The sequence below is a fragment of the Triticum aestivum genome, chromosome 5D, assembly GCF_018294505.1.
Source record: "Triticum aestivum cultivar Chinese Spring chromosome 5D, IWGSC CS RefSeq v2.1, whole genome shotgun sequence".
Taxonomy (NCBI): Eukaryota; Viridiplantae; Streptophyta; class Magnoliopsida; order Poales; family Poaceae; genus Triticum; species Triticum aestivum.
In genome coordinates this window covers 556942634-556966828 of record NC_057808.1, presented here as the reverse complement: position 1 = coordinate 556966828, position 24195 = coordinate 556942634, and the positions used below count along the sequence as shown (strand labels likewise).

Below are 24195 nucleotides of genomic sequence, written 5' to 3'. Positions count from 1 at the left end.
GCAATCATCAGATTTAACGACAGAATGCCACCATTTTAACTTTAGGAACAGTGAGCTGCAGCTCTCTGAACATAGTTACTCTTGTGTAGTAAAACATATTCTGAATAAATCAGACAACGTCATCCTTATGCTGCAGCCTGAGAACATGTTTTTTCAGTCCGCACTTTATCACGCAGTGGATCGGCATTTCTCTTGATGAAGTATCAGCAGTACAGCGAAAATTAGAAGAAGCCCAAAAAAAGGCCTCTCAGGAAGATATCTTCCAGTCACCTGAGCAAACTAAGCATAGACTACAACTCACTTGTAACATACAAACGAACAAAACAAAAGTGTCCTATTCCTTGACACGCAATGCTGAATATTCTCGTTTGATTGCGGAGACTTCTGCATAGACGTCCGGCATTGTCGGTCGGTCTTTTGGTGTCTCCGTGGAGCATGAGAGACCAAGCTGAACAAGCTGCATAATGCAGCTCAACATCCCCACCATTGCATGATTTCCATGGTCCACAACTTCGTCTCCGATGATATTAGGATCAAGTATCTCACAGATCTTTTCGGGGAATGCATTTCCCACGAATTTCTGAAGGCTCAGGCCATTCTTGAACAATACATCTGTTGGCCATTTCCCCGTGAGCATTTCTAGGATGACAATTCCATAGCTGTAGACATCGCCCGCTGTTGAGATCATGTTCCCGATGCCATACTCTGCATTGTTTAACATTCAGGTATCTTAGAACACTGATTATTGAAAACCATAAAAGGTTCCTTTTGAAGAAAGGAAAAGTAAAACTTCAATGATACTAGGGAGTGAGGAAAGCTAATAATAATATCGGAAATGTTTACCTGGTGCAATGTATCCAATTGATCCTCTCGGTCCTGCTAAGCTTGTACAAGTAATAGTATTTGAAGAGTTATGACTTTGAAGGAACTTAGCTAACCCAAAGTCACTGAGACGGGCACCCATGGCATCATCTAAAAGCACATTGCTAGGCTTCAAATCACAGTGGACTATAGGGGGCACACAACTGTCATGTAAATAATCCAGTGCAGCAGCTATGTCCACTGCTATTGTTAATCTGGAGCCCAAACTCAACGGTCTTCTTGTTTCTGAATAAATCCAGCTCTCTAGGGTGCCATTAGCCATGTATTCAATAATAAGAGCCTTGAAATCATTCCCCTTGTTGTCCCATGTTGAGCATGCAGAAATCACCCTTACAAGATTATGATGACGAGTGTTTCTGAAGGCCTCACACTCGGCAACAAAGCTTTTTGGTGCTCCAAGTTGGTCAAGGTTGAAAACTTTGACAGCAATCATTCCATTTGTTTCACACTCAAGTACACCCTTGTATACTGATCCGTATGCCCCTGAGCCAACCAAATTGTCTGGAGAGAAACCATTTGTCGCTTTGGCTAGATCAGCATATGAGAAGCTCTTCATCTCAGTGTATGATGGTTGATCTGACTGTTTAGATCTCTTACTCCTCCTCTTCAAGAGAATAAATACTACACATGACAAAGAGACAAGGCAAGAGCCGCCACACCGATCCCAGTTATCTTTAGAGTTCGCCAAGTGCCGGTGTCTAGATGATGCAAAGCAAAGCGGCAGTTGTAGCATTGGGGAACTAGAACATAACATACTGTTCCCTTGGACATACTGTTCCATTGAGGTCGTTGAAGGAAAAGTTGAGATGCTTCAGAGAATTGAAGGACTGGAAAAAGTTGGGGATTTCACCGCTCAAGTTGTTTCGAGAGAAATCAATCTCGGCAATGCCTCTAAAATTGGAGAAAGACTCAGGAATTCTACCATCAAGTAGGTTATCCTGCAAGCGAAGGGATTCCAGGCGAGAGTGTGTCCACGTACCCTCGTAGACCGAAAGTGGTAGCGTTAACTTAACGTGGTTGATGTAGTCGAACGTCTTCTCGAATCAACCGATCAAGTACCGAACGTACGGCACCTCCGAGTTCTGCACACGTTCAGCTCGATAACGTTCCTCAAACTCTTGATCCAGCAGAGTGTCGATGGAGTCGATGAGTTCTGTCAGTACGATGGCGTGATGATGGTGTTGGTGATGTGATCCGCGTAGGACTTCGCCTAAGCACTACGATGATACTATCGGAGGAGTAAACGGTGGAGGGGGGCACCGAACACGGCTAAGACAATTGTTGTGCCTTTGGGGTGCCCCCTTCCCCCGTATATAAAGGAGGGGGGTTGAGGCCGGCCACCAGGGGTGCGCGCCATGGGGGGGTCCTACTAGGACTCCACTCCTAGTAGGATTCGGCCGCCCCTTTTTTTCCTTCTTTCCGGAGGGGAAAAGGGGAAGGGAGAGGGAACCGGAGAAGGAAAGGTGGGCGCTCCCCCTGCCCTAGTCCAATTCGGACTCCCTATGGGAGGGGGGGCGGCCACCCCTTGTGGGTTGCCTCCCTCTCCCCTATGGCCCATGTAGGCCCAATAATTCCGGGGGGGGGGGGGGGGGGGGGGTTCCGGTAACATCCCGGTACTCCAAAAAACATCCGAAACTCTCGAAACCATTCTGGTGTCCGAATGTAACCTTCCAATATATCAATCTTCATCTCTCGACCATTTCGAGACTCCTCGTCATGTCTGTGATCTCATCCGGGACTCCGAACAACCTTCGGTCACCAAAACACATAACTCATATAATACCAAATCATCATCGAAGTTAAGCGTGCGGACCCTACGTGTTCGAGAACTATGTAGACATGACCGAGACACCTCTTCGGTCAATAACCAATAGCGTAACCTGGATGCTCATATTGGTTCCCACATATTCCACGAAGATTATTATCGGTCGAACCGCAATGTCAATATAGTTATTCCCTTTGTCATCGGTATGTTACTTGCCCGAGATTCGATCGTCGGTATCTTCATACCTAGTTCAGTGTCGTTACCGGCAAGTCTCTTTACTCGTTCCGTAGTGCGGGCTGGGCCAAACTTAACACAGACGACAGCTTTGTTGCAGCCATAGGAGCAGCGGGAGGAGGTATGACCCTTCGAGATGATGGAGGGGATATCATCTATAGCGCCTGCAGAGAAATTCGCTCATGTGAGAGTGCGCTGGAGGCGGAGCTCTCGGCGTGTAGAGAAGGCCTGGAACTTGCCTTACACAGGACGACGATGCCTATCATTGTTGAGATGGATAGTGCGGAGGCTGTGGCGATGCTCAAAGCACCCACGACAGATAGATCGCATCACCGGTCTCTTATGGTCGGAGTACCCCCCCCCCCCCCCCCCCCACGGCAGTCTGGTTCGGAGGAGGGCCGGACTTTCTTGTAAACTTGGTTAAGGCTGAGAGGCATCCTTAAGTAATGAAATTTTTTCCCCCGCAAAAAAAAGATCCTTTCAAAGAGCTATGAATCTTGTTCGTTTATTTCTTACATGCAGCCTGATTTGAATGGGCTGATCTCTTTGCTACCATTCATACAGCCGTAAAGTAGACTGGAATTTTGAATCTGTCGTATATTCTTTTCCTTACCCAAAATTAAACTTCTTTTCCGGTCGCAAAAAAATGACCTGTTTTGGGAGCAATTAATCAAGGGATGGGCGACTTTCTATCCCCGTGAGGCTGCTCGTGGGTACATTATAAAACCCGGCATGTTTCATGGGTTTAAACCCGTTTCAGTACTACCTGAACCCGAATCCCGACAAAACACGTCAAAATATGTTATTTAGCATGCACCGGTCCATCTTGACTCAAGTGGCCCAAAGCCACAGAGCCCAAGCAGCCGAGCCCCACAGCGTCGAGGCCCTGGAGTACAAACCAACCCCTCGCTCGGTCGCTGCAGTGTCGCTCACTCTTTAGGCCTCTCTCTCCCGCACAACACAACACCTAAACCTAAACCTAGGCCCCCCAACCGTCGCCTGCTGCTGTAACATGCTCCAGTTTTTCTTTCAAATGTTGTTGTTTTCATTTACTGCTCGTGGGGACAGGTTCCCCGTGGGTTTTGAAAACTCGACGGGTTTAGGGGACGGGCAAAAATTTAACCCCGCGCACGTTGATGGGGACGGGGACGGGTTTGCAATTTTCTCGGGGGGATGGGTTTGGGCAAGCAAAACCCGGTGGGTTTCGTCCCCGTTGCCATCTTGACGTACACATAACAGTGATGTTCATTTTGAGAGGTCAGACAACGTTGTAGATAGCTTTAGCTAGATTCCATCGCAGCTCAAATTTCTTCCGTACTACCTCTCTGCAGTTCCATGAGGACTCATCCCATTGTACTATTCTTAATAATAACTGGATAGCCTCGCACCACTTGCCCTATGTTTCTCCTTGCTATTTACCTTCTCCAAATAGATGGTGATGCAGTTTTTACCTCGAGCTATAACATTACTTGATTAATTGCATGATTCTTCTATTCTTTTGTAGATAAGCTCGTCTGCCCAACATGAGCTGATCCAGGTCGACCCCAGTGAGCTCCGCTTCCCCTTTCTTCCAAATGCGATGTTGTGAGCATCCTCCTCAATCAAGGTAGTCAACAACACGGATAACTGGGTTGTTTTTGTTCCATTGGTATTCGAGCGCCGTGTGGCAAGTTACACATACAGTCCGATGGGAGCAATCCTGCCAATGCATTATATACTACACCCTCCGTCCGAAAATACTTGTCCTAAAAATGGATAAAATGGATGTATCTATACTCCCTAATATTATTCAATTACTTTTATGGTTTCCAATAATCAATGATCTAAGACAACTCAATTGTCAACAATGCAGAGTATGGCATCGGGAACAAGATCTCAACGGCGGGTGATGTGTATAGCTATGGAATTATCATCCTAGAAATGCTCACGGCGAAACGCCCAACAGATGTGTTGTTCAAGAATGGCTTCAGCCTTCAGAAATTTGTGGGAAATGCATTTCCTACAAAGATCCGCGAGATACTTGATCCTAATGTCATCATCCAAAATTTCGGAGACGAAGGCGTGGACATAAACCTAGACCAAGGAAACCATGCAATGGAGGGAATGCTGAGCTGCATTACTAAGCTTGCTCAGCTTGGTCTCTCATGCTCCACAGAGACACCAAAAGATCGGCCGACAATGCCGGACGTCTACGCAGAAGTCTCCGCAATCAAACGAGAATACTCTGCGCAGCGCATCAAGGAATAGGACATTTTGGATTTTGTTCGCATGTATGTTACTTACGGGTGAGCTGTAGTCTATGCTCAGTTTGCTCAAGTGACTGAAAGATATGTTCCTGAGAAGCCTCTTGAAATTTAGGATGCTATGGTTTACATTTTGTTCTGGTGGTGATATTTCATCAAGAGAAACACTGATCCACCGCATGATAAAAGTGCGGAAGAAAACATGTTGTCAGGCTGCACTCTGAAAGTCTGAATGTGTTGTGTTAAAACGTTGGCACCAATGCATTATATACTACGTATCTATCAGTAGCAGTTTTCCTCTGATTACGCGCATGATGCTACGGTGTGAATTGTGGTGTGAGAGATCTCTTATCTAGCATCAGGCATAGGAATGCATTCATTACTCTGGCAGATTTGGCTGTTCTGGATTCAGCTTCAAGCAAATTAGCTGAGATAAACTATAGGAGTGGAGTGCAGTGAGAGTCAGGAAGACAGGAACTCTGTACATGCATCCATTTAAGTTAGCACTCGGTAGCTGGATTAGAAATTACCCGATCCATTTCGAGAGAAGCAGGAGCACCGGAGCAGGCGGGACCCAGCCAGCGTTCCTCCATGGCGCTGCGGAGGCAGCAGCTCAGGCTGGGGCCGGGGTGGTCGGCGGGTACTCCCTCCGTTCCAAAATAGATGACCCAACTTATCATCTATTTTGGAACGGAGGGAGTAGGAGGGATCGAATCGAATGACCAACCAGACCAGCCAGTGCCTCCGTCTGTCTGGCTTCGGCCTTCGGACCTCGGTGAGGTACTACTGGGTTGGGCCACGGGCTGAATCTCAAGCCTGTACAATAATTTGGGGTCATCTTTGATGGTGAAACCTGGGAGTTTTGCAATCTTTTTCTTCTCACACAAGCACGGACCATACTTTTCCATTTTTAGGAAACACATATATGCTCCTCGTAGAAGCACATATGTACTTGGTACGCTCCTGGTCCAAGAAAGTGACCGCCGCTAGAACCCATCAAGGGGTATCCTTGATTAATTGCTCCCAAAAATGTCATTTTTTTGCGACCGGAAAAGAAGTTTAATTTTGGGTAAGGAAAAGAATCTAAGACAGGTTCAAAATTCCAGTCTACTTTACGGCTGTATGAGTGGTAGCAAAGAGATCAGCCCATTCAAATCAGGCTGCATGTAAGAAATAAACGAACAAGATTCATAGCTCTTCAGAAGGATCTTTTTTTGCGGGGGAAAAATTTCATTACTTAAGGAGGCCTCTCAGCCTTAACCAAGTTTATAAGAAAGTCCGGCCCTCCTCCGAACCAGACTGCCGTGCGGGGGGTACTCCGACCATACGCAGCCAATACATGACTAGCGTTGTTCTGCCAACGGCTACACTGCGCAAATACAACCTCTCTAGCCTTAAGGGCTGCCAAACTGCTAATCTCTTCAACAAGAGACCGGTGCTGCGATCTATCTGTCGTGGGTGCTTTGAGCATCGCCACAACCTCCGCACTATCCATCTCAACAATGATAGGCATCGTCGTCCTGTGTAAGGCAAGGTCCAGGCCTTCTCTACACGTCGAGAGCTCCGCCTCCAGCGCACTCTCACATGAGCGAATTTCTCTGCATGCGCTATAGATGATATCCCCTCCATCATCTCGAAGGATCATACCTCCTCCCGCTGCTCCTGTGGCTGCAACAAAGCTGCCGTCTGTGTTAAGTTTGGCCCAGCCCGCACTAGGGGGGGGGGGGGGCAACTCGGCCGCGCCGTCGCTATCCTGCAGGGCTGCATGCGCGGCGGGCCATCGCAAACCACCATCTTCCCCTTCTCCATATTGGCATGCGGATGTTGCTGGATGCATAATAGTGAAGTAATGTAGCCATGTAAGAATCGACGAGAGGCCTCGGCAGAAGGTGGCGGTTTGTCATGGGTAATCTCATTGCGAACATGCCATACTCTCCACATGATCATGAGGACCACTAGCCTCGCCGTCTCATCCAGGGGTTCCAACAAGGCGAATAGCCACTCTGGCCCCGTGTCCCGGATGGTCTCCACCTTGGGTATGTTCCAGTCCATCGCCATGAGTCTCCATAGCTCCCTTGCCAGTGGGCACCTGCAAAGCGCGCGGAATCCGTCCTCGCGTTCAACACCACATAGGGGGCAGACGTCAGTATCCTCGAGGTGCCGTGAAGCCTTGTTGGCCCAAGTAGCAAGTGAATTTGTGACAACCCTCCATGCAAACACGCGTACCTTAGGGGGAGCAGGGCACCCCCATATGATCTTCCAGATGGCGCGACGACCATCCGGTGCCCTGCTCATGGCGGTGGCCAATGGACGCTCGCGCTCGTCCATTGCCAGGCGGTACGCGGATCGGACGGTGAAGATACCGTTCTTCTTCGGCACCCAAGCGATGATATCATCGTGTTGGGGAACGTAGTAATTTAAAAATTTTCCTACGCACACGCAAGATCATGGTGATGCATAGCAACGAGAAGGAAGAGTGTTGTCCACGTACCCTCGTAGACCGAAAGCGGAAGCGTTATAACAACGCGGTTGTGTAGTCGTACGTCTTCATGGCCCGACCGATCAAGCACCGAAACTACGGCACCTCCGAGTTCTAGCACACGTTCAGCTCGATGACGATCCCCGGACTCCGATCCAGCAAAGTGTCGGGGAGGAGTTCCGTCAGCACGACGGCGTGGTGACGATCTTGATGTTCTACCATCGCAGGGCTTCGCCTAAGCACCGCTACAATATTATCGAGGACTATGGTGGAGGGGGGCACCGCACACGGCTAAGAGATCAAGAGATCAATTGTTGTGTTTATGGGGTGCCCCCCTCCTCCGTATATAAAGGGGGGGGGAGGGAGGAGGAGAGGGCCGGCCAAGGGGAGGAGGCGCGCCCGGGGGCAATCCTACTCCAAGTAGGTTTGCCCCCCCCCTTTCCTATTCCAACTAGGAGAAGGGGGGAAGGAGGAGGTGGAGAGAAGGAAGGAAAAGGGGGGCCCCCCCCCCCTTCCCTTTCCCAATTCGGATTGGGGCAAGGGGGGCCGCGCGCCACCTCCTGGCCTCCCTCTCTCCTTTCCACTAAGGCCCATAAGGCCCAATAGCTTCCCGGGGGGGGGGGGGTTCCGGTAACCCCCGGAACTCCGGTTTTATCCGAAACTTCTCCGGAACACTTCCGGTGTCCGAATATAGTCGTCCAATATATCAATCTTTATGTCTCGACCATTTCGAGACTCCTCGTCATGTCCGTGATCACATCCGAGACTCCGAACAACCTTCGGTACATCAAAACACATAAACTCATAATATAACTGTCATCGAAACCTTAAGCGTGCGGACCCTACGGGTTCGAGAACTATGTAGACATGACCTAGAACTGTTTCCGGTCAATAACCAATAGCGGAACCTGGATGCTCATATTGGCTCCTACATATTCTACGAAGATCTTTTATCGGTCAAACCACATAACAACATACGTTGTTCCCTTTGTCATCGGTATGTTACTTACCCGAGATTCGATCGTCGGTATCTCAATACCTAGTTCAATCTCGTTACCGGCAAGTCTCTTTACTCGTTACGTAATGCATCATTCCGTAACTAACTCATTAGCTACATTGCTTGCAAGGCTTATAGTGATGTGCATTACCGAGAGGGCCCAGAGATACCTCTCCGACAATCGGAGTGACAAAACCTAATCTCGAAATACGCCAACTCAACATGTACCTTTGGTGACACATGTAGAGCTCCTTTATAATCACCCAGTTACGTTGTGACGTTTGGTAGCACACAAAGTGTTCCTCCGGCAAACGGGAGTTGCATAATCTCATAGTTATAGGAACTTGTATAAGTCATGAAGAAAGCAATAGCAACATACTAAACGATCAAGTGCTAAGCTAACGGAATGGGTCAAGTCAATCACATCATTCTCCTAATGATGTAATCCCGTTAATCAAATGACAACACATGTCTATGGTTAGGAAACATAACCATCTTTGATTAATGAGCTAGTCAAGTAGAGGCATACTAGTGACATTAAGTTTGTCTATGTATTCACACATGTATCATGTTTCCAGTTAATACAATTATAGCATGAATAATAAACATTTATCATGATATGAGGAAATAAATAATAACTTTATTATTGCCTCTAGGGCATATTTCCTTCACATCGGTGACGCGTGGCGCGGTTTGGATGCTAGTGATGACGGTGACATCCACCGGCAGGAAGTAGCGTTGTAGTAGGCCGGTGCGCCAAGAGCCCTCGCCGTCGAGGAGCTCGGCCACCCTCCGCAGGCGGCAAGTGCCCTGCTGAGTGATGGGCTGACGAGAGGGCTCCCGTGGCAACCATCGGTCCCGCCATATGCGAATGTCCTGACCGTTCCCAACACACCATATGATGCCCTTTTTCAGGAGCTCGAGGCCATGTTGGATAGCCTGCCAGGTCGGGGAGGAGTTCCCTGAGAAGACCGTGTCCTCAGGGCGTCCATCATGGTAGTATCGGGCCTTTAACACCTGCGCACAGAAACTGGTGGGTTTAGTAAGCAAACGCCAGGCCTGCCTCGCTAGGAGAGCCTGGTTAAAAAGGCGGAAATCTCTGAACCCCAGACCACCCTTGCTTTTCTGAGCCTGGATCTTTGGCCACGCAAGCCAGTGCGTCTTCCTCTTGCCCTTAGAAGCGCCCCACCAGAGGTTGCGAACCATTCTATTCAGGTCATCACAGACTGACATAGGAAGCTTAAAAACACCCATAATATAAGTGGGAATAGCTTGGGCAACTGCCTTAATCATGGTTTCCTTACCGGCGAGAGAGAGGGTGTCACCCCAAGAAATAATCCTCTTCAATAACCGAGATTGCAGATTCTGAAATTTACCTCATGGCATGCGTCCTTCGGGCGTTGGGAGCCCTAGATATTTCTCCTCAAAAATGACAGTACCTATGTTTAATGTAGTTCTCACCGCCTCCAGTTTGTCCAGAGCACAAGCTGAACCAAAGAGAGCACTACAGCTCTTCGAAAGGATCTGCTTGCTGATCTCTACCTACCTAGTCTAATTCACAACGTATATGCCAAATTTATAGATAGATATCAATAAAGTTTCAAATGTGTGTTAACGAAAGTGTGATACTCCCTTCGTTCCTAAATATAAGTCTTTGTAGAGATTCCACTATAGACTACATACGGAGCAAAATAAATGAATCTACACTCTAAAATATGTCTATATATATCCGTATGTAGTTTGCAGTGGAATTTCTAAAAAGACTTGAACGGAGGGAGTACGAAATTTGTAGATAGAGGAGTCAAGGATCGGGCTTTGAGCCTGTCAGCGATCAAGATGGGCGCCAAGTCAAGATTCAAAGCAACGGCCGGCCCAAGAGGCAGCCTCGCGTGCCCGCTCAGCTAGCTGGGCCGGAATGGGCCTAATCCCCTCTGCTACTTATACTAAGGCCGACAACGAGGATGGTGGTGGCTGGCGATTGGCTAGTTTGTAATTGGTAGCTGGTGTGAGCCAGTAGCTCTTCCTCCTCTCCCTCTCGATCCCCATTCCTTGTAACTCAAACTCGGCCATGGCAAATGCAATTCGGGATTGAGACCTCACAATCTGGTATCAGAGCTGTTCCCACCACCCTGGACCTCCCCGTCAACCGGCGTCACACCAGGCTCGCCGTCCGCCGCCGCGCCGAAGCCATGGAGAAAATTTCTCCCGAGACCAAGGCGATATACGAGCTGTTGAGAGCGGATTTCGACACCGCCTTCTCCAAGAGCTCGGCGGAGCGCAACCAGGATATGGTATCGGCCCTCGCCAAGCTCGACAGCAAGCTGGACCAGCTTTCCGGCCGAATCGAGGACGTCAAACTCTCCATCGGCATCGACCTCGACGAGCTCCGCGGCGAGCTCGGGGTGGACCGCAACAACGCGCCCTGCCCAACTGCGCCGTCGTCGCCACGCGAACCGCCTGCATCCACCAAGGGCACATCGAGCCACAGCGGATCAGGAGTATATGAGGGATTCCGCGCTGAGAGCGACCTCCGAGCAACAGCCCAGCGATATGTACCACCACCGGCTCGAGGTATGTCTTCAGATCAGAACACCACCAGACAGATCATCCAGGCCCCACAAATTTTTCGCCCACATCAGGCTGAAATTGTGGGGTACGGCCCTAGAATTGAACTTACGCGATTTGATGGCTCGAATCCCAAGCTCTGGCAGACTCGCTGTGAGGATTACTTCAGGTTCTGGAATACGCCACAACAGCAGTGGATTTCAATTGCATCAGCTCAGTTCGAAGGCAGTGATACGTCTCCGTCGTATCTACTTTTCCAAACACTTTTGCCCTTATTTTGGACTCTAACTTGTATGATTTGAATGGAACTAACCCGGACTGACGGTGTTTTCAGCAGAATTGCCATGGTGTTGTTTTATGTGCAGAAAATAAAAGTTCTCGGAATGACCTGAAACTCCATGGAACACCTTAGAAAAAACAATAAAAAATCCTCGCCAAAGATGAAGACCAGGGGGCCCACACCCTGTCCACGAGGGTGGGGGGCGCGCCCCCCTGGGCGCACCCCCTACCTCGTGGGTCCCCTGGTGGCCCTCCGACGCCAACTCCAACTCCATATATTGGCTTTCGGGGACAAAAAAATCAGAGAGAAGAAATCATCGCGTTTTACGATACGGAGCCGCCGCCAAGCCCTAATCTCTCTCGGGAGGGCTGATCTGGAGTCCGTTCGGGGCTCCGGAGAGGGGGATTCGTCGCTGTCGTCATCATCAACCATCCTCCATCACCAATTTCATGATGCTCACCGCCGTGCGTGAGTAATTCCATCGTGGGCTTGCTGGACGGTGATGGGTTGGATGAGATTTATCATGTAATCGAGTTAGTTTTGTTAGGGTTTGATCCCTAGTATCCATTATGTTCTGAGATTGATGTTGCTATGACTTTGCTATGCGTAATGCTTGTCACTAGGGCCCGAGTGCCATGATTTCAGATCTGAACCTATTATGTTTTCATGAATATATGTGTGTTCTTGATCCTATCTTGCAAGTCTATAGTCACCTACTATGTGTTATGATCCGGCAACCCCGAAGTGACCATAATCGGGACCATTCCCGGTGATGACCATAGTTTGAGGAGTTCATGTATTCACTATGTGCTAATGCTTTGTTCCGGTTCTCTATTAAAAGGAGGCCTTAATATCCCTTAGTTTCCAATAGGACCCCGCTGCCACGGGAGGGTAGGACAAAAGATGTCATGCAAGTTCTTTTCCATAAGCACGTATGACTATATACGGAATACATGCCTACATTACATTGATGAACTGGAGCTAGTTCTGTGTCACCCTATGTTATAACTGTTACATGACGAACCGCATCCGCCATAATTATCCATCACTAATCCGGTGCCTACGAGTTTTCCATATACTGGTTCTCGCTTATTTACTTTTCCGTTGCTACTGTTACAAGCACTACAAAATACCAAAAACATTACTTTTGTTGTCTTTACTTTTGTTATTGTTACCACCACTATCATATTACTTTGCTACTAAACACTCTGCTCAGATACTAAGTTTCCAGGTGTGGTTGAATTGACAACTCAGCTGCTAATACTTGAGAATATTCTTTGGCTCCCCTTGTGTCGAATCAATAAATTTGGGTTCAATACTCTACCCTCGAAAACTGTTGCGATCCCCTATACTTGTGGGTTATCAGGCACTGCAGCGCGTTGGCTCGAATCAGTTCAGCGTCGCGCCCCGCAGGCCAATTGGGTTGAGTTCTACGCCTTGTTGGAATCCAGATTTGGCAGGAATAAACACCAAAATCTCTTGCGGCAGATGTTTAAAATCCATCAATCAGGTTCAGTGGAAGATTATGTGGAACGTTTCTCTGAACTATATGACCAGCTTACAGCATACGAAGCGCAGCCGAACATGGTACACTATGTGACAAGGTTTATGGAAGGATTGGCACCTTCAGTTCATATGTTAGTTGGCATTCAGCAGCCTGATGATTTAGATTCAACTTATGCGTTAGCTTTGTTGTCAGAGGAGTTAGGAGACAATGTTATGAAGCAACAATACAGCTCTTCAGGAAGTAGACGAGTGCAAGTATCCACAGCGCCCATGCAATCTGTCAGCAAAATTACAGATGAAAGAAAAACTTCAGAGCAACCACGTATAGATGACAGGTGGGCTGCTTTGCGAGCTTACAGGAAGTCCAAGGGCTTGTGTTTCATATGTGGAGAACGTTGGGCACGTGAACACCGATGCAAACAAGAAGTACAATTGCATGTGGTACAAGAAATGCTGGATTATGTGCAAAGTATGCCTGCTGATTTCAGTGATGCAGAGGAAACTGTATCTGAAGAAGTCAATGCCATATGCATTTCAGCAGCAGCTATGGGAGATGTCACAGCTCCAGCTACAACTACTATGAAACTGAAAGTGCAACTGCAAGGCCATATTTTAGTCTTCCTAGTGGATTCTGGAAGCACTCATTCCTTTGTGGATGGTACAGTAGCTGCTTCTCTTGCATGAATTTCCTCAATACCTGTCAGCATGGTTAAGGTGGCCAATGGCAGTCTAGTTCCTTGTAGTCAACAGTTGCGGAAAGGACATTGGACCTGCAATGTTCATGAATTTGTCAATGGTTTCAGAGTGTTTCCCTTGGGTTCTTAAGATGGAATCCTTGGTTTGGATTGGTTAGCTAGCCACAGTCCAATGCAAGTTGATTGGGCAGCTCACTGGCTTTCTTTTCAAGTGCAAGGTGCTTTGGTTACACTACTGGGTCAAGATTCAGTTCCACAGTTGTTTGCTCTAGTGGAAGTCTCTACTCTACTAGCAACTGATACAATAGGAACTACTGAATTACCTGCAGAAATTAAACAACTGTTGGACCAATTTGCACCTGTTTTTGCAGCTCCAACTGGTTTGCCACCAAGAAGAAAGTATGATCATACTATTCCCCTGATTCCTGGAGCACAACCAGTAGCCGTGAGACCTTACAGAGTTGCACCAGCACTGAAAGATGAAATGGAAAAGCAAGTGCAGGAAATGCTTGCAGCTGGGATTATAAGGCATAGTAACAGTGCCTTTTCTTCTCCTATGATCATGGTGCAGAAGAAGGATAAAACATGGAGGCCAGTGTTTGACTACAGAAAACTGAATGCTATTACAATCAAGAGTAAATACCCAATCCCTATCATTGATGAACTGCTGGATGAGTTAGCTGGCTCTAAATGGTTTACTAAACTGGACCTCAGGTCTGGGTATCACCAGATCAGACTAGCACCTGGAGAGGAACATAAACTGCATTTCAAACTCATTTTGGTCACTTCGAGTTCCTGGTGCTGTCCTTTGGATTGACTGGTGGCCCTTATACTTTCAATTTTGCTATGTCTGATACACTATCTCCCTGCCTCAGAAAATATGCCATCAATTTCTTTGATGACTTTCTTATATTCAGTGCTTCCTATGAATTGCATTTGCAACATCTGGCTGAAGTGTTGAAACTGCTATTGCAACATCAGTGGCATGTGAAACTTTCTAAATGTTCTTTTGCTCAAACTCAGATTGGATATTTGGGGCACATTATTAGTGCACAAGGAGTATCTACAGATCCCACAAAAATTGCAGCTATACAGGAATGGCCAGTGCCTGTGTCTGCAAAAGAAGTCAGAGGATTTCTAGGACTTGCTGGGTATTATAGGAAGTTTATATCTCAGTATGGGATGTTGAGCAAGCCTCTTACTAACCTTCTCAAGAAAGGGGTCCCTTTTCACTAGTTGGGCAATGAACAACAAGCCTTTGATCTGTTGAAGAAGGCCCTGAGCTCAGCCCCGGTCCTAGCACTTCCCAATTTCTCCAAGGTTTTCATATTGGAAACTGATGCGTGTGATGTGGGTATAGGAGCTGTCCTTATGCAAGAAGGACATCCAGTTGCTTATGTCAGTAAAGCTCTTGCTCCCAAGAACCAAACGTTGTCAGTGTATGAAAAGGAATATCTCGCTATATTATTAGCAGTAGAACACTTGAGGCAGAATTTGCAACTTGCTCCTTTTATCATCAGAACTGACCAACGCAGCTTGGCTTGTCTGTCTGAAAAGAGGCTGCACACTAAATGGCAACAAAAAGCACTGACAAAAATGTTGGCATTACAATATACTATTGAATATAAAAAGGGACTTGACAATACTGCAGCAGATTCCCTGTCCAGGAGACCTCACAATCCTCAAGATGTGCTGCCTGAACTGCAGCATATTTCTTCAGTGCAACCTGCTTGGCTTGAGGATATTAGCCAGAGTTATGTTGATGACACCTTTGCTTCTGATCTGATGAAAAAACTGGCAGTGGCTCCTGCATCTGACAAGAAATTCTCCCTGAAAGCTGGCATTCTTCGACATGGAAAATGTGTCTGGATTGGTAATGACCCTGTGTTACATAACAAAGTGGTAGCTGCATTTCATGACAGTCCAGTGGGAGGGCACTCGGGGTTCCCTGTGACTTACAAGCGTGTAAAGCAGCTGTTCAAATGGAAAGGAATGAGAGTGTTTATCAAAACTTATGTCAAACAATGTCTGACCTGTCAACAGGCCAAACCGGAGCGTATTCCTTATCTAGGTTTGCTCCAACCTCTGCCAATACCTAATCTACCTTGGGAAATGGTTACAATGGACTTTGTGGAAGGACTTCCTACATCTGGCCGTTACAACTGCTTAATGGTTATTATCGACAAGCTCTCCAAGTATGGCCATTTTGTTCCCCTACACCATCCTTACACTGCTGAAACAGTTGCTGAAGCATTTCTGAATTCAGTTTATAAACTCCACGGTATGCCTCTGTCTATTGTTTCCGATCGAGACAAGATCTTTGCTAGCAAGTTTTGGACTGAGTTATTTCAGAAGTTTGGAGTTATGCTGCGTCTGAGTTCAGCCAGACATCCACAATCAGATGGGCAAACGGAGCATGTTAATCAACAAGTTGAGTGTTTCTTACGCTATTTTGTCAGTGGTCATCCATCACAATGGGCCAAGTGGTTTTCCTTGTGTGAGTTCTGGTACAGCACAAATTGGCATTCAGCAACAGGAAGAACACCATTTGAAATTATCTATGGGCATGGTCCACGCCATTTTGGTATTGCACTTGATGATACCATCCAGTCCCCAGATTTGCAGCAGTGGCTTTCAGATCATCATGTGGTCCTGAATTCAGTCAAACAACACTTGCTTCGCTCGCAGCAACGCATGAAAAGCCAAGCTGACAAGCATCGCATGGATCGTGAATTTGCAGTTGGAGATCGTGTGTTTCTAAAACTTCAACCATACCTTCAAGCTTTAGTGGCGCCGCGTGCAAATCATAAACTTGCATTCAAGTTCTATGGCCCTTTTCGTATCCTGGAACGTGTGGGAGCTGTGGCATACAAACTCGAGTTACCAGCAAGCAGTAAGGTCCATCCTGTGTTCCACGTGTCCCTGCTCAAGAAAGTGCTGATGCCGGAATGCGAGGTAGTGCCGCAATTACCTTCTCCTAAAGATCACTTTCGGCGCCCGGAGCAGATCATGCAGCAGCGAGTGGTCCGTCGTGGCTCCGATTCGGTAATCCAAGTGTTGGTCAAGTGGAGTGGATTGCCGGAAGATATGGCTACTTGGGAAGACAAAGTGACATTGCAACAGAGCTTTCCGAGAGCACCGGCTTGGGGGCAAGCCGCTTCTAAGGGAGGAGGGATTGTCAGCGATCAAGATGGGCGCCAAGTCGAGATTCAAAGCAACGGCCGGCCCAAGAGGCAGCCTCGCGTGCCCGCTCGGCTAGCTGGCCCGGAATGGGCCTAATCCCCTCTGCTACTTATACTAAGGCCGACAACGAGGATGGTGGTGGCTGGCGATTGGCTAGTTTGTAATTGGTAGATGGCGTGAGCCAGTAGCTCTTCCTCCTCTCCCTCTCGATCCCCATTCCTTGTAACTCAAATTCGGCCATGGCGAATGCAATTCGGGATTGAGACCTCACAGAGCCCTCGCTCCCGTGTCGCCCCCAGCGGTGACACCGGGATGCCCAAATCCCTTTCTCCAGGAGCCCTTCTCCTCGGTGGTTCTTGCCGCCGCCGGCTGCCGCCCTCGCCGGCGGCGGCGGTGGCGGGGCCTGCTGCTCTCCAAGGGATACGGCCAGCTAGTGGGCTCTTGACAGGCTGCGAGCGCAACGCAGATCTGGACTGGCGGTGGCTGGTCCACAAGGCCGCTCCTGGTGCAGCGTCTTGGCAAGCGGGAGGAGCGGGAAGTGCCCTGTGCCGATGGATCTGGAGTGCTCTCCGGCGAGCGTCTTGTGATGCGGAGGATTCGGAGGCCATTGTGTGCTGGGAATCGGAGCTACATCTCGTCTCGCGGCGGCGCGCTCAAATCGGGAGCTCCGTGGGGTTCTAGCCTCATTCCTTGTCGACCCTGGGGCTGCTCCAAGTCGTCAACGAAGTGCCGCTTGTGGCCGCGTGATGCTGCGGCACCGGAGCAGCGGCGCAATGGGCACACACCTTATAGCTGTGCGGGTTGGCCCGTACGAGTCTGCGGCGGCGAGGTGCTGACCTTCCGCACCGGCCAACAGAGCTGTGGTGATTCAGATCTGATCGGCCCGATGTTGGTGACTGCAAAGCACTGCAGCAACTTCCTACGGCTCCACGACGACGGTGATCATCCAAAGATCTTTATGAGTGTTCATGTCTTTTGATCTGATGATTGACTTTGGCAGTGCAATACAAACTATGGACGAAGAATTAACGCAGAGGAATGGTTGTGTAGTAGCGACGGTCGCATTGCATGTAACTGCTGGATTTATGGAGAAGTGGTGACGACAACACATGAGAGATTTCAATGATGGTTCTACTCGAGCATCCGGTCTCGAGCTCCGGCGTGAAATCCTAGGTCATGCTCGAATGGCTATACCTCACAATGACGATGTTTTTCTTACATCGTTACCTTGTTGAAGGCATTGCTCGCATATGCTTGGAGTGATTTTTCAGGATGAAAACCTAGATTCTGGCCTTCTGGTTGGATCCAGTGACGGCGGCATTTGAGTGTCGCTCCGTTACTGAAGATGTTGTTGTTGAAGGACCTCGTCGTGCATGTGATGTCATGAGATGATTGGTGCGGAAATGGCCATTACTGTAGTATGCCGATCGCAGATAGGATCACTTTAGGGCTTTTTTTTCTCACCTACACATAGCTTGGGTCTTATATGACTTTGCTAGTTGTCGGCGTGTTTTCGTGTGTGTGAGTTGGTATTGGTTATGTACATCTTAGCTATGTAGAGGCCTGGTGTGTGCTCATTGTATTATGTATCTTCTTGATGCTTCACTTTGAGTCAATAAATTCCACTCTTTGTCAAAAAAAATTATAGATAGATATCTAGAAAGGTTAGTGTTGCTTTCCGTATACTCGAGATTAGTTAATGCTTATGTACCTCTGTACTCAAATGTTTGATGTCACTGCTTGAATGAAATGAGCTGTAACGCTTGTGTAGAAGCATACAAGAACACAAACAAACTAACTAAATTGGTCAGCACACTTGGCTACTTGGCCCTTCTTCTCAGATGAATGCCAACAAAAATGACTAGACGTTCCACGATGAAGGGCATTTACAAAGAACCGATAAAGACTTGTGCAAGGAGTCAGTCATTGCATGTAGTACGTGCGTTCATACTTCTTCCTTGTTCGGCACAGTCACGCTCATGCATACCTCCTTCCACCAACCTCCCTTTTGCATCTAGCTAGCCTGCGTACTTCCAGAATTTCACAGAAGCAACGTGCGTAGTCCATATGGGCATGTTTGATTGCCGTCGGCTACAGTACATGGGTTGCATACCATTCTTCACTCAGTCTGACTCTGAAAAAACAACCTCATATACGACATCTGCAAGTTGTGTGGTTGCCTGCATATGGACTTGCTGCATTAGGGGATCAACTTTGGCACGTTGTTTGGTTGCCTGCATTGTCTCGGCGCATACAACTACACGTTGTTTAGTTGCCCGCATGGGGTATGATTAAGAGCTAGCACTTGCACTTAGCACACAGTGTTAAGAGCTAGCAGAGGAAGGGGGAGAAGAAATGCAGTGTGCCAGACCATGACGACTGCGGTGGATAGTGGCATGACGCCGTGTCCGACATGACGAGCATGGAGTCGTCGGCGAGCGACCCCGTCGGCGGCACGGCGAGCGACACCGTCGGCGAACTAGTTGCAGTGCTCGCGCAAAGACAGTGGACAGAGGAGGAGAATGCAGTGCTCACGCCATGGTATCGTCCGTGCAGTAGGACGAGAGAGGAGGCCGAGATGATCGACGCCGGAAACAACTCCAGTGTAGTGGGACGAGAGAGAGGAGGCCGAGAGGAGGCCAAGATGATCGACCCCGTCGGTAGCGCGGCGAACTGCAGTGTGCATGGAGGCAGAGGACACAAGAAAGCAGTGTGTGCGCCATTGCAGCGTCAGTGCAGTAGGAGGACGATAGAGAATAGGCCGAGATGAGCAATGCCAGAAATGACTCTAGTGTAGTAGGACGCGGGTAAGGAGATCAAGGGGAAGGGCGTCGACGTCGAGAGGGACGAATAGGAGGGCTCTGAGAAGAGGATAGAGGAGCTCGACATGGCGGCGTGAGTGCACTAGACTGCTGTTCAAGGAGAGATGAAGCTACGATATTTGAAACCGAAACTTACAACACGAATGTTGTGCGGAACTGCGAGATTAGGCTGCTGGTAAAAGGAAATTTCAAACGATCGATCGTGCGTGACGAATCTGACAAAATTCGTCCAGAATAGCTTCAAACGGGAACACGAAATAAAGAACTTTTGGCAGACGAAACTACGAACCGATCGCCTGAATGGAACCGTAGCATCGAGGTGCATCTTTTTCGTATAGAGTTTACCTCGAATCGAAGCACCGTTGTGTAGATCAGAGGGACAAGGAAGAGATGAGATTACAGAGAAGCTTACTAGAGGTTGAAGAAGACCTCATATAATCACCTCGCATCCCTCCCGTCTCCACTCATGCAAGGGTCCGCTCGCTTGCGCTCGCCTCGGCCTGGTTCGCAAGAAACTGCCGATCTGAGCGTTTCCAGCGAGTCAGGCCCAGAGGTGTTTTAAGTTCCGTGCTATGCAGGCCCAACAGCGTATGCAGCCAACCAAACAGCTCGTTTCCTTCCCACGCAGGCCTGGTTGGGTCTCATGCACGCAACCAAACACGCCCTATAAGAGCATCTCCAACATATCCCGTTTCCCTAAAGAATATCTAGTTAAGGGAATATGAGCAAATAAAAAATGCCCCAACAAATGCCATAAACATGATTTTTTAGGGAAACCGGGAAGATGACCTTTCCAGTAAACATTTCCCTAAACATGTATGGAGGCAGCATCTGGTTTTGACCACTTGGGCCTTCTTCTCAGATGAATCCACCAAAAAATGACTAGACTTTCCACGATGGAGGGCATTTACAAAGAATTGATGAAGACTTGTGCAAGGAGTCGGTCCATGCATGTATAGCACGTGCATTCATACTCCTTCCTTGCCCGGCAGAGTCTGCATACTTCCTTCCACCAACCCCTCATTTCCACCCATTTTAAGATTTTCTTTTTGACGGGACCCATTTTAAGAATTTCATGGAAGCTACGTATGTGCTCTATATAAGCGCTACTTGAGTTGAGCACCCATTGCACAAACTGTTAACTTGCCACTCCAAGTTCAACAAGAAAGCAAAACATCCAGCTCGACAGAACCATGATGGCAAACAAGTACTCGGCTAGCTCGGTTCGGCTGATGCTGGTCCTCCTGGTTTTACTGGTTTTCATTGGTGGCATCCTCGGGCAACAAGGTGGACCGTCCACCTGCGACGACTGTAAGCCAGCACTCGATGTTGTTGTATTTGCATAAACACACATGAAAATTCTGTTGCCTTTCTATCTAACTTGTTTCTGTTCATCATTTTCCGCCAGCTGGACCGGTTCAGCAGAGCTGCCCGCCAATCCGTGGTGGCTCATAAGTATGAGATGGACAGTTTCTACGCAGCGGGATTTGGTAGGATCTCGCATTGGCCGGCGTAGGAAGCTTTCTATTCTATGTAAACGATAATATGTATGATCTTGAGGTGTTCGTGTGTGTATGTTTGTATTTCACCTGGTTTATAAATAAATAATATGGCTTCGAAAGATTTTTTATTTTTATTTTTAATAGGAGGAGGACCCCCGGCCTCTGCATCTGGACGATGCATGCAGCCACTTTATTAATAATTCACACAAGACCTTACAAAATCATACAACAGTAAGACTAAAGCCACCGTCTGTCGCTACTCCTATCCAGTTGATGAAGGGATGCTGATAGTCTGGGCCTAATACCAAACATACCTCGCAGCCAAACCTAACATCTAAGACCTGAGGTCCCAACCAGGACGCCTGCCGGATATGGTGCTGGATATGGGGCACCCACCAGTCCGGCGCACTCCTCAACCAGGACGCCTGCCGGGTATGAGGCCGCCGCAGCCACCTGCCACTAATCCATCTTCAGTCACTGGTAGAAAAAGAGGCTTCCATACGCCCCCATTAGTCCCCAAAACAATCGAACCGCGACCAAAGGGGTCTTTAGTCGCGGTTCGGGAGGAGACCCGCGACCAACTATCTGGGCCCAGCGCGCTCGGTCGACAGCTGGCGGACGGGAGGGGCTTTAGTCCCGGTTGGCCTGGCCAACCGGGATTAAAGGTCCCCGAAGGCCTTTAGTCGCGGTTGGCCAGGCCAACCGGGACTAAAGGCCCATCCAGCTGGCGGACGGGAGGGGCTTTAGTCCCGGTTGGCCTGGCCACCCGGGACTAAAGGCCCATCCCTATATATAGGACTCAGCTCACTTCACTTCACAATTTTCAGAAGGGGGTGGTGGGTTTGCTTTTGGTTCCTCCTATGCACACAAGGTGTTCGATGAAATGCCCGAGAGCCTGAAACAAACATGATATGAAGTGTCCGAGCCACACTTGAGCTTTCTCATTTATTTTTCCTCCGCGATCGCGGTTAGCAACTTGAACCTTTCATGTGTCATTGATAAAATATGCATGTGTGTAGTTCATTGTTTAATTTGTATTATTTCTAGCTAGTTAGTTTAACAAATGCATGATGGTTAATTATATACTTTATATCATAATAATGCAGATGAATCGGCAATGGATGTACGGTCCCCGACTCTCCGGCGAGTTCACTACGGGTTTGAAAGATTTCCTCGTAGTGGCAAATGCGAACAAGCAGCAAGGTTTTATTATCTGTCCATGTGCTGTCTGTAAGAATCAGAAGGGTTACTCCTCCTCAAGAGACGTTCACATGCACCTGCTTCGGCACGGTTTCATGTGAAGCTATAATTGTTGGACCAAGCATGGAGAAAGAGGGGTTAGAATGGAAGAAGATGAAGAAGGGGATGATATCGATGACAACTATCATGATCATTTCGGTGATACTTTCATGGAGGATGATGCTGAAGGTGGGGAAGGGTTAGGTGAAGGTGAAGAAGAGGCACATGATGAGCTCGCTGATGATCTTGGTCGGACCATTGCTGATGCACGGAGACGCTGCGAAACTGACAAGGATAGGGAGAATTTGGATCGCATGTTAGAGGATCACAAAAAGTCGTTGTATCCAGGATGCGATAATAGTCTGAAAAAGCTGGGCTGCACACTGGATTTGCTAAAATGGAAGGCACGGGAAGGTGTAGGTGACTCATCATTTGAAAATTTGCTGAAAATGTTGAAGAATATGTTCCCGAAGAATAACGAGTTGCCCGCCAGTACGTACGAAGCAAAGAAGGCTGTCTGCCCTCTAGGTTTAGAGGTTCTGAAGATACATGCATGCATTAACGACTGCATCCTCTACCGCGGTGAATACGAGAATTTGAATGAATGCCCTGTATGCACTGCATTGCGTTATAAGATCAGAGGCGATGACCCTGGTGACGATGTTGAGGGCGAGAAACCCAGGAAGAGGGTTCCCGCCAAGGTGATGTGGTATGCTCCTATAATACCACGGTTGAAACGTCTCTTCATGAACAAAAAGCATGCCAAGTCGTTGCGATGGCACAAAGAGGACCGTAAGTCCGACGGGGAGTTGAGACACACCGCTGATGGAACGCAATGGAGAAAGATCGACAGAGTGTTCAAAGATTTTGCAGCTGACGCAAGGAACATAAGATTTGGTCTAAATACTGATGGCATTAATCCTTTTGGCGAGCAGAGCTCCAGCCATAGCACCTGGCCCGTGACTCTATGAATCTACAACCTTCCTCCTTGGTTGTGCATGAAGCGGAAGTTCATTATGATGCCAATTCTCATCCAAGGCCCTAAGCAACCCGGCAACGACATCGATGTGTACCTAAGGCCATTAGTTGAAGAACTTTTACAGTTGTGGGCCAGACCTGGTGTACGTGTCTGGGATGAGCATAAAGGAGAGGAATTTGACCTACGAGCGTTGCTTTTTGTAACCATCAACGATTGGCCTGCTCTCAGTAACCTTTCGGGACACACAAATAAGGGATACAATGCATGCACACACTGCTTACATGAGACTGAAAGTGTACGTTTGGTTAATTGTAAGAAGAACGTGTACCTGGGTCATCGTCGATTTCTTCCCCGAAATCATAACGTAAGAAAGAAAGGCAAGCATTTCAACGGCAAGGCAGATCACCGGCCGAAGCCTGCAGAACGTACTGGTGCTGAGATATTTGATATGGTCAAGGATTTGAAAGTCATCTTTGGAAAGGGTCCTGGCGGACAATCAGTTCCGCGGGGAGTTGACGGGCACGCACCCATGTGGAAGAAGAAATCTATATTTTGGGAGCTAGAATATTGGAAAGTCCTAGATGTCCGCTCTGCAATCGACGTGATGCATGTTACGAAGAATATTTGCGTGAACCTGCTAAGCTTCTTGGGCGTGTATGGGAAGACAAATGATACAAAGGAAGCACGGCAGGACCAGCAACTTTTGAAAGACCCAGATGACCGGCATCCGGAATGGTTTCAAGGTCGTGCCAGCTACGCTCTTACCAAAGAAGAGAAGGTCTTTTTTTTGAATGCCTGAGCAGTATGAAGGTCCCGTCTGGCTT

At 48.2% G+C, this 24195-nt stretch overlaps 1 protein-coding gene across 1 annotated transcript; it reads right to left on the bottom strand.

Annotated features, from left to right (window-relative positions):
* Positions 1-334: 334 nt before the first annotated feature.
* LOC123126208 (receptor kinase-like protein Xa21) lies at positions 335-1663 on the bottom strand. The gene is made up of 3 exons (XM_044546587.1): positions 1639-1663; positions 844-1503; positions 335-705 (listed from the first exon to the last, which is right to left on the bottom strand). Exons 1-3 carry the CDS (start codon positions 1661-1663, stop codon positions 335-337), a joined length of 1056 nt encoding a protein of 351 aa, XP_044402522.1.
* Between the last annotated feature and the right edge of the window lie 22532 nt (positions 1664-24195).

What these genes read in the sequence shown, in the direction of transcription:
- LOC123126208 (XM_044546587.1), bottom strand. Translation starts at nt 1,663, where the DNA reads ATGGAACAGTATGTCCAAGGGAACA. An exon ending in ACAGTATGTCCAAGGGAACA is followed by an intron (nt 1,504 to 1,638) that starts GTATGTTATGTT and finishes TGTCATGTGTAG; the next exon opens with TATTTATTCTCTTGAAGAGG. An exon ending in AATTGGATACATTGCACCAG is followed by an intron (nt 706 to 843) that starts GTAAACATTTCC and finishes TAAACAATGCAG; the next exon opens with AGTATGGCATCGGGAACATG.